This window comes from Ostrinia furnacalis, unplaced genomic scaffold (genome assembly GCF_004193835.3).
Source record: "Ostrinia furnacalis isolate ACB-3 unplaced genomic scaffold, ASM419383v2 OfSCF4221, whole genome shotgun sequence".
NCBI lineage: Eukaryota > Metazoa > Arthropoda > Insecta > Lepidoptera > Crambidae > Ostrinia > Ostrinia furnacalis.
The window spans coordinates 349886-361386 of NW_021134460.1; the positions used below are offsets into that span (position 1 = coordinate 349886).

Below are 11501 nucleotides of genomic sequence, written 5' to 3' on the forward strand. Positions count from 1 at the left end.
ATGTTGTTTTCATAAATCGTGTGTTTATAATGCGTGTAAGTGTGTGCGTAATGTATGTACTGAGCGCGTTTATTTTAAAGTTACGCCAAGTCCATGAGATACGAGTAGTACCTATCGTACTAATATTAAGTATTATGCGAAAGTGTGTATGGATGTCTGGATGTTAACAATGTTTGTTACCCTTTCACGCAAAAACTGCTAAATAGATTTTGATGAAACTTTACAGCATCAATCTTTATAACTCAGAATAACATATTCTGTGACAAACTAAATTTCACGCAATTGAAGCTGCGGGCAAAAGCTAGTATCTCACTCTTATGAAGAGTGAGCGAATGGAAAGAACGGTGGATGTCTCAGATTAAGTGTTAGGTGGATGTGCATTATTACGTTTCGTTACTTTTGTTACATGCAAAATTTCTTTTTCCATAGTAATCCTGAAGTAGCCTAAATAGCCCGATCTTTTTTTCTAGGTAGCCTAAATGGCTACCGGTAGCCGTTCGGATTTTTTGGTCGCCATTTGACCCCCGAAGGTAGCCTAAATGGCGATAATTCGCCTAATCTGGCAGCACTGGATGAGATGACTGACAGACGATGATTTTCTTTCAGGAAATGGCAAAGGGATATGTAAAATCAGCCAAATCAGCGTATAGCAGCGAGAACGATTCTGAAACGTCAAGTAACAAAAATCGGAATAGTAATCAAAAAAATCGTATAAAATTCGAAATCCTGTCTACGATAATATTCGACTATTGATATTTAAAGCGCCCGCGCCATACAAAAAATGTATGACATGTTTATATTGATTGTGTAGGGCAAAACATGCCCTTGCCCTTTCCCTAGAGTTTCAGATGGTTTCAGTATGCACTTTTGTTGACCCAAAAGTCCATCCAATACTTTGTAACAACAAAAGCAGGCATGTCTGGACCGCCTCTGGCGCCATCTGCGCTATCTGCTTTACGTGAGAGAACCCCATTGATTCAGATCCGATTTTCTATTAAAAAAAAACAATGTCACTGAAATAAGAAATTAATTGACACAAATTGATTTCGCAATTTTCTGAGAAGAAAATAATCACTAATTAACGTTGTGAGAAAGGAATTTTACTCATCAAATGATATACGTTTTAACAATAAATTGATCACAATCAATAACAGGTAAGAATAACTATTACCCAAATCGTTTTTGTACGTCTCTTGATATCATGGTCTTATATTAGTCATATAGATTTATTTTTATATGAATTGCAATATCTCCTTGATAATAATATGAATTCCCTCGATTTTTCTGTATGCTTCAACTCAGTCGGACGGTCGTTATTCGACTGATTCGGCTACCAAATTAAGTAGGTAGGTACCATTGCTTGCATTGTATGGTTGATCGATTGCATTGCATTCGAGCCTACCAATCTGTCACGTATTGCTTAATGTATGTCCATTAATAATATGCCTGATTAAGTGAAAATACTGTAGCAGTTGGCTAACACCAAACAGCCATAATATCATTCACAACTTTATAAGTTTAACTCATAACAACATATGATATTATTATTACCAGTTCAGTATAAAGTGTAGTTAAGTGTTCTGTGAACATGATGTTGAGACTGTTTTCATTTTTTCTAACAAAAATTTGCAACTTTAACTTGTATATTATTTTACTATACAGGGTGTTGATTTCAATACCCGCCATATTTAGGGAGTAGATTAAGTAGCTTATTCTGATCACGAATCAGCAAAAAAACTGACTTCCAAATTTTTTATTATTATTTTTTAAATATCTACGATTTCCATAATCGACCACTACAGTGCAGAATAGTCCCCCAACGCAAACGGCGCGCGGCCGCTCACCCGGTGACCCGGGCAAGCGCTGCGCCCCCCGTCCCGCGCCCCACTACCCGCGCTCGCCCATGAGTCAGTCAACTATCAGCCACAATCAGCTGTGAGTTCAAAGACGACTACTGGACAGAGCTTAATCCAAATCTACCCTAAAAATGTAATGAGTAAATTAGTTACTTACACCTTATCATGTTACGAGTTTATTTGTTGTTCTAAAAACTAATTAATTAAGTACTCTTTAATTAATAAAAAAACCTTTTACACGAATTTGCTTCCTTCCGCAAAATAATTTTTTTTACAGAACCTACATTATTATTATTTTTTAATTAAACCATGCTTTTATGTGTGTGATAAGCTTGTACCTACTTATCATTCAAAAGTACTGTAAACAGATGACAATAATGCTCTTTCATACAGGTTCGTTATTCCTTACATTTCCAGCTCTCTACCTTAATAACTTTTACGTCTTTACGATAGTAATTATTAAAATAAAACTTAACTTACTTAATACCGCAAACTGAACACCTAGAAATAACACACTGGCAAACTCTTGTTCCTTCACTTTCGATAGGAGATAAGACAAGATTTTGTTTTTAAACTCGATTGATTTCAGTACCTAAACAAAATTTCATATCTTAAAAGAAAATTTCATATCTTTCATTTGGAGCGGTGACTTGTAATTGAATACAATAATACCACCGCCTTGCGCGCGGCACGGACATCGGGCTCGCACGGAATAGGTACTTCCCCATCTTCGTGTTTCGGGCGTCATCGGGCGGCCGGCGCTCAATCGTGGATCATCGATTTTCTCTGTTCATCAGTCCGATTTTGCTATCCACGCAGAGAGGCCGCGCGCACGCTCCGCGAAATCTAGCTCGTATTTAGAATACCTAGTACTCAATCGCTATTTTCTTATTTCTTGCCTTGTAACTTCAACTTTTCTCTTCCTCTCTGCTTGATAACTGTTTTCTAGTACTTATTACTTCCTACTACCGTAATAACGTAATTTCATTTCTATCGGCGTTTAATTTAAATACCCTGAACGAATGTTAGTTAGGTTCAGGTTAGACTTCCATTCTTCATAACTTACATAAAATAATTCATCATCATGTTCGGGATTATTTTAAATGAATGTAATTTCATTACACGAAATAACTACCAAAATTTATTGATATTCTTATCGTTTTAATAATAACGATTAGTAATTAAAGATCTACAAATCATTTGCATTTGAGTGTTTTGAAAGCTTGCTTTAAGAGCATTAATGATAGGACGAATCTTTAGTTCACAAAGATTAAACAAAGTATTTTTCCCGCCGCTTTTACATTCTCATTCGTTGATAGACTTCCTGTACTAAACTGACGAAATTAAACTTTTCTGATGTTAAAAATTACGTAAAGTAGTTGAAAATGAAGAATAACGATAACTACCGATTCACGACGACATTCGATGGACGTATTTCATCGAATGCACTTTTCTAATTGCAAATTTGCGATTTTTGATTGTTTTCTCGTGCGGTTTTGAGTATTTAGTGTGTGAAAGTGTGATAGTGAGTGTAATAATAGTGAGTGAGTGTTAGGAAGATGCCAAACCATACGTACAGTGCTCGTGAGTACGTAAACATGGTTTACTGTTACGGGAGGGCACGTGGAAACGCATCTGAAGTCGCATCGGTGAGTAGGTACCTAGTTCTAAACTTAAAGGAATGTGTTTTTTTTAATGTAGGGAGTAAATAATCTGGTAATTTTGTGTACAAAATACTCCCGCGATTGCGGTAGGTAGTGGCGGAAAGCGCGTAGGTACGCTCCAATACACACACACACACACACACACATAGGAAACAGCAAACTAATTTAAAACGAACTTTAACTTTAGTTAGTCAAACAAAAATACCTATTTACACTACCTATTTTACGTGGCTTCCTTCAGTAGACTATCAGACATGATAAGCGAGCGATCCGCGTAGCTCGATGGGTGCCGCAGTTGAAACGTATTGCAGTATTACGAGCCACAGTACAGTTGATGTCGCACGGAAAATATTCGCTAAAAATTCTACTTTAGTTTGTAATTTTTTTTTTGGTGGATAATGCGTTTATATAAGTCATAATAGATCACCTAAATAAATATGGCGAGGATTGAAATCAACACCCTGTATAATAATTAGCTTAATAATTGTTTACCTCTAATACAATTCAATTGGCAGCTTTTACTAACTAATCATGTTAATTTTCAGGTCAATATGTTGAGATTTCGTCCCAAATTGGGAAGTGAGCGTAGCAGCGAGTGGCGCTGCTGTTTTTGTCTTCATGTGCGCACAGGCACAATCTTACTGGGAACATGGCACCTGGTATGATTTTATTATACCCTTGAATTTACACAACTTGATAGTTATAAAAAAATGCATGTTTATTTACAGAAAAACAGTTTTTAGAGACTACTTCTTTTTATTTATATTCTATACAATTCCTTATTTTAATCTACACTATACTATACAAATGATTGCACAGGACTTATATGTTCTACAATGCCCCTTTTTCCAACAGGCATGCTTCGTGTATTTAAAGAGAGTTTATATCAAGTTAATTTTCTTACAGCTATTGCACCTCTATATCAAGTTAATTTTCTTACAGCTATTGCACCTCATTGCATTAGGCTTCCTAGCAGCCATAGTGCGAGACCCTCGCCTTCTTGAAGAACTTGAGCGTGAGTCATCTCCAGTTGCGGACTGGAGTGATGTTGGGCGACCAAATAATGCATTGCCCACTCCCCTGTCTAACGTGGAACCTCCTCCAAGCTCGTTCCCACAACATGCCAATCAAAATAGGGACCATAGCCTTATTTACCGTAAGTAATTTAGCATTATAGTCATTTATACATTTCAGTAGGCAAACATTTGTGTATTTATTGTTTGCAATGCTATCCTAACAAGCAAGCATCTGGGTTAAAAACGTATTTCATCAATTAATAATAATATTTTGTAGTTAATAATATTATTATCAAATGGTGTAACTTATTCCAATATCGTTGCTATTATCCTGTTTGTAGGTAGGTTCAATTAATTGAAAAGCTAAATACTTATCCTCATTGAGTTAAAAATGATAAATTAAGTATATTCTGAGAAAATTGCTTCTAACCCAAAAATAGGTTTATTTTCACTAACTCAGCTTGGCACATAGACATTGCTGAACAATATGTCTTAATACTTGTATGTACAATATTTGTAATGTGTCCAACTGTAGATGATGTGGATGTGGGTGCACTGGTTACAGTGTGTACCCTGGCCATCACGTTGATGCTGATATATGGCGCGGCGCGCGGCAAGCCGGCACACCTTCTGCCGTTCTTCTGCCTACAAATATTCGACTTTGCCATCACTGTGTAAGTACTTGTTCTATAATTAAGTCTGGCTATGTTGCTAGGGAAAAAGGATCATAAAGCGTGGTAGAATCGAACTACAAGAGGTTCGTTTCAGCTAAATGACGTCCACTGCTGGACAAAGGCTTCCCTAGAAAAAAATCTACGTCCAGTAATAGGCAACTAAAAGGCATGATAAATCATGTAAACAAATAAAACCGAAAACCAAACAACTCCATTGATGATAATTTTATGATAAGTATAAGTATCTTTGATTACAAAAGAAAATAATGTTTAGAACAATGAACACATTGGCAGTATCACTTGGCTGCGATTAAAATAATAATTTACTAGCCATAGCCCACGTCTTGGCGAACATGGGTTTCGAAAATATGAAATACATAGCCTTTTTCTATATAAAAACCCATAACTCTAGAAAACAAGCATTTATGTAAATATTTATTTATTCACAAACTACCTACAATTACATAACAAACTAGTTAACACTAAAAATTCACTACAATAACAATAGTAGTTTCGTAATTAGGGGTCATCCATAAAGTACGTCACACGTAAAGAGGGGGGGAGGGGGTTGACAAAGTGTAACATGGTGTGACAAGGGGTGGGAGGGGTCCTAAGTTTTGTGACATCACATTTCAATTGTTTCAAATATTTGATATAATGTTGATTTCATTAAAAAAAAGTACTTAATTTAAATTAAAATAAAACTAATTTCGGAACTGCTGTTAATTTAATAATTTTTCGATGTAAAATTGCAAAACATGTGACGTCACATTAGGGAGGGGGGGGTCTCAGAAATGTGACCACCTGTGACAAGGACGGAGGGGGGGTCAAAAAATCATGAAATTCGTGTGACGTACTTTATGGATGGCCCCTTAGATGCAATTTTGTTTAATTATAAATATCACATTAATTATAATTAATTGTGAATTTTCCCTTTTGTTAGAAGTACATACATACTTAGCATTGCTTGATTATATGTATTATTTTATTTAATTATGTAGCAATTTTTGTACCATATTTATTTTTTACAAAAATATGCCACTCAATCTTATTAGGAATCGATTATCAATTTCTCTAGAGTCTAGTACCTATAATATCATCTTCTTGAAAAAGCAACATTTAGGGTTTTTACTTTTTTAAAATAAAATTACTTAATACTGCTATTATCTTTGTTATCGATATTTCTTAATCCACGATTGATAGCAAATGCATTGTGCTGATGAAGTTAGTATGGTAATGTCACCCTGAGTAAATTTTATTTTATAGCCATTTTTCGTGATTCACGACATACTTACAACGTTCGTCATTATTCGCTTTGATAACAATGTTCATTCCGAGTTGAGTATTGATAACATATTTATAAAACCCATAATAGTTTTACGTTGTAGCATTGTATTGGTAAATCGAGTCGTCATCGATAAGGCTTTCGACTTCAATGAAACCCAACCATTTAAGGTAGAATAGTCCCGGAGGATGGCAGACTGGCTTGGGTCCCCTAATGAATTTAATCTGAGGGGTATAGGAGGAATTCGAATTATAATATCGACTTGGGTCCATTGCAAAGCGAGAAACAGATAGTCACCCTTTATAGGCTTTATATCTGGCGAATATTTTGCCACAATATATTTGAACCTTATTCACTATCTCTATGATAGTGAATAAGGTTCAAAACTATCGTGGTATCGTATTAGGTTCAAAACAATAACCAATAAAATTTTTAGCGTTTTTATAAGTAGAGGGTTAAACATTTTAAGAATGAATTATTATGTAGTAGTCAGTATAATAGGCAGGCTGGAAACTATACTGATCTTATGCGATTATTTTAAACCATACTAGATATTGAACAATTGGTAACTGTTCCTGAAAGTCCATCTTTCTAAGGAAGCTGGAAAGTTTGAATTTTCGGATAGATTCAGTTTATTTTGTAGCCTACTTCGACTTCTTACGCGTGGATCCCGTTTTACTCTCTAATGGGTTGAATTTTACAAAATCCCGTCTTAGTGAGCACCTACGTCTTAAAACTTTAAAAGGAACCCCCATGCAAAATTTGAGACTCCTAGCACATAGTTTATTTTTTAGATATAGATTTCTTTTATTTTATTTATTCTCGCAGCGTAACGGCGACCGGTTACCTGTGCTACCTGCGCTCGATCCACCGCCTGGTTGCGGAGACGCGGCGCGTGCCGTGGCGCGCTCAGCTGCTCCAACTACCAGCGCCCGCGCTAGCGCTCGTCGTCGTCTCCGCGTTCCTGGCCGCTGTGCTGATTAAGGTGGGCTGGCTGTTAAATACTTAGTACTCTGTGCCTCTTATTATGTGTGCTGTGCTGTGCTTGACCCATGGTCTTACTATTACTCCCTTATTAATAAAAAGTTACACCTAGGATGAACACTGGATTAAAATGTCATTTCCATACTAAATGACAACTTAAGCCAGAGTTCAACTAGGGTGTAACTTTTTATTAATAAGGGGGTTAGAGATTACATACGATTTTGCTTATAAAACCCGGTCAAATTAACTGTGCACTTGGCGGCTGTGACGTCATATCGATGCTCTGATACGAACGGGGCGAACCCGGGAAGATGAGCAGGTGAGTGCGAGGGAGAGTCGCATTCCAGCAAGGTGCGCAGTTAATCAGATTGTAAATTGAAAACCAATGTCAGCATAATCATGACTAAAACTGAGCAGGTGCTTTTCGAACACACCTTTTTAGTGAAATTTGTTGTTCTTGTACTTTTTAAAGACTTGTTTCATACTTAAATGTTTTCCCCGCAGGCGTACTGCATCAACATCGTGTGGCGCTGCTACAAGTACCTGACGATGCGCGCGCACGCGTTGCACAGCCTCACTCCGTTCGTGATCTCTCAAGACGGCGTGGTGACGCCCGCGCCGCTGCCGCACGCCTGTCCCCCGCCCGCGCCCGACTACTCCAGCCTGCTGCCCGCCTACGACGACGCCGTCAAGCAGACGCCGCCGCCGTCCTACCGCGCCGCCACGCTCATGGCTGCCGCCGACCCCGCGCTCACGGTCAGTGACTATAGTTTTTTTTTACGTCGGGAAATGCTTTGCGCATACCCACTGGGCGATGGGAACGACCAGTGAGTTCTGTGACATCTCTAAAAATCCCCCTCAGACGGGAACGGGTGGTGTGTTTGCCCGGACCCATTCTTTTGGAGGACCGCACTTGGTTAGCAGAGTTGACTGAGCAACGACATGGAGCAGACCGTAACCCGCTTTTTATAGCAGTCAAGGGATCCTATTTCACCAGGGTTTCCTAGTAAACCACTTTTGATTGATTTTTGCATTTTTTGCAGTCAAAAGTGCTTTTGACAAACGCCAAATTAATTTTTGACGGGAAAAATCAGTTAAAAGTGGTTTTGAACTGTTATGAGTTTTGACTAACAAATACAACAAATGACGACACAGCAGACGTCCAATAGGCCTAGAATGCGCGCCGCTACAACCGCTTATCGCGCCATTTTATCGATTATACGCGATAAGCCCATACGTTTGTCGTCTAAAATCGTCGACAAGATTTTATCACGGTGCGCATCCTAGCCCGGCAAGAAACAAAAGACGAAATCATTTTATTGTTGTCACAGCCCGACACCCCGCCGACCGAGCAGCCGCCGCTAGCCGCCGCGCCGCCCACCAACACCGTGGTCATGCTGCCGCAGCACGGCGCGCAGGCCCGCGTCTAAAGCTCGCGGGGCACCACCACCTGTACCCACGTGATCTCCCGCCAACGGCCCGGTTCGTATTCCTTTTTCAAATTCAAACCTTTTTTATTGTACAGTCGACAGCATATTGGACTATACGTTTAAGTGAATCGCACCTATAAATAAGAACATAGGTGCCAGTGTCGATCAGTTTATTCGATTTTACGTTTGTCTTGCATAATCGCACCAATCGCAAGAGCATAGGTGCGCCAGTCTTAATTTGACCTGCCGTCGTCTGTACCTCTTCTGCCATAGCGTATGATTGCGTTTCTCATTCATTGTATCTCCGCTGATGTCTTGTACTGAAAATACTTTTGCTAAAATCTATTCAACCGATACATCTTTGTAATAAAAAGTAGCATTCAATATTTAAATTACAGCAATATCGTTTCTTGCAATGTGTCAATTAGTGTTGATTTACAATTACTCCATGATTAATGCAGGTTAATGTGTGATTGAGTACAGGTTTATGGCCCTTGCTTGTGCCTATATTTGTAATATTAATATAATTATTAATTTTAAAGGGATATTTTCGTTGGGGGCTGATCCAGACTATCTATTTACCTATATTTATTTAAATGAAATGAAACAAAAATAAAATTTTTGATTAAAGATTTATCTTCAAATTAATTTACTGGTACCTAATAAAATATAGTTGACTGTTGCAGTTACTTCAGAGTCATTCCCTTCTCCTGGGTCTGCCCCCGACGCCTAGTTGTAAAGGAGCGGTGATGGCACTCCCGCGCTCGGTCCTTTACCTGTTGCAACTGTAGTGCCATTACGTTACGATGTTTGAAAAATTTATTTTCGTATGATACTTAGGTAAACACTAGTTTTATATTCCACTTCTATTTATACTTAATTCTGTTAGAGTTTAAAATACACAGTTATTTTTTGTGTACATTATTGGTTTATTGCCATTTTTTGTTGTTATCATCATCAGAACGCGAGTCAAAATATTGCTTAGGACTAAATTATGTATCATTTATTGTAATTTCTTTGGCATAATAACAACATTCCTTCCTCATTTCTAGGCTAGTATAATGTAACATAAATGTCTATTCATAATCATTGATGTCTTGAAGTGTCTATTCTATTTACATCTGGTAACATCATATTGCACTTACACAAGCGTTACTTACAAGTATGTAAGTTTAAAACGACCATGATGTCAATTTGTGTGGCATCACACCGTCCATTTTGACGCTATTGGCAATGCACATTCGATGTTCCTACCATAATGTTGTATACGGAAAGCAGGTTTTATTATACTATTGTTTCGCTTTGTTCATAGGCAATTGTAGTATAAAAACTGACATGCTGCAACTTTTCTGACAGATATACCGTGTTTGAATTACTCACAGTTACGTGTACTTCTCAATGTGTAAGATTATCCAAGTATAAATTACCAAGCAATGATGCCTTAGCTCATTGGTATCTTGCAGTGGCATGAAATCTTTATAGCAGTTGTATGTACGCGCTTATTTAGGAAGTTTTCAAAAGTAATAAATGTCATCTGCATTAAAGGTTTCTAGCACCTGCAACGACTTATTTTAAATGTAAGGGAAAAATAATTAATGTATATTAATATTTGATGTGTGTACCAACTAACGGAACGTAAATTTTAGATGTAGTCTGGTTATTGAGTGTCTAGAAAATTGCTTGAAGTCACTGCTTTGCTCATATAAAATGGTAAGGTCCGTAAGTAGTTTCAAAATGGCCTAAACATGTAACACATAGTAAATCTTCATGTTGAATTATAGTAATTAAACGATATTAACATTTATGAAGTCATAATATTATACTGACACGATATTGTAGGTATTATTGTCGAGAATATGTATATCTAAGTATGTAATTCACTATCTTGATTCACATTGGATGGAAACATTATTGGCTAATATAGTTCAATTCAATTATAAAAAAGTATTGTATACATTCTTGCCAAATTTTTAATTAATTCTCGAATAATCTGGATGAAGTACATTTTTATGTGAGAAGCTCGTACTTACTTCGCAATATATTTGTCAACGCAATTTTTCATATCATTTCACTACGGATATTTTCTTATTCATTGCTGCCACTTGTCATAATATTCCATGTTGTTTTAAGTTACAAAATTCTAAATTAGTAATACTACTTAAAAGTTACTGATAAATGTAATAAGGGCACTATTCAAATCAGTGTGTAACAGTACCTACTATATTATTGACTTTATGTAAGATATCCAAATTTAAATAAATCGTATGTCTTAACGTAAAAGTATTTTATTTAAATCCTTTTTCCGTTGATGTTTTACCTACAACTTTGATTCATTTAACTTAAACGCTTTTAGGGTTGATGGGCGACTATGCTGACCACTGACTTACGGAGTTACGAACTTCTACTGCTCCACTACTATCTTTATAGAACCGAACCAACCAATCTATATGAAAACTTATCGTACGTAAAATGGTAACCGATCATTTAGAATGCATCCCCATTCTAAATGAGGAACGCTAAAGCTAAACGTTAAGGCGATTAGTGTCCTCAATCCGCGCTNCTTTCTTTCTTTCATTTCCGCTCAAGTCGTCT

The 11501-nt window shown here is 37.1% G+C and overlaps 1 protein-coding gene across 1 annotated transcript; it reads left to right on the top strand.

Annotated features, from left to right (window-relative positions):
* Window positions 1–996: 996 nt before the first annotated feature.
* LOC114359044 (lysosomal-associated transmembrane protein 4A) lies at window positions 997–11101 on the top strand. Its single transcript, XM_028313284.1, has 7 exons — window positions 997–1154; window positions 4066–4179; window positions 4463–4676; window positions 5072–5210; window positions 7324–7480; window positions 7984–8307; window positions 8733–11101. Exons 2-7 carry the CDS (start codon window positions 4072–4074, stop codon window positions 8907–8909), a joined length of 1119 nt encoding a protein of 372 aa, XP_028169085.1. The 5' UTR covers window positions 997–1154; window positions 4066–4071; the 3' UTR covers window positions 8910–11101.
* Window positions 11102–11501: the final 400 nt, after the last annotated feature.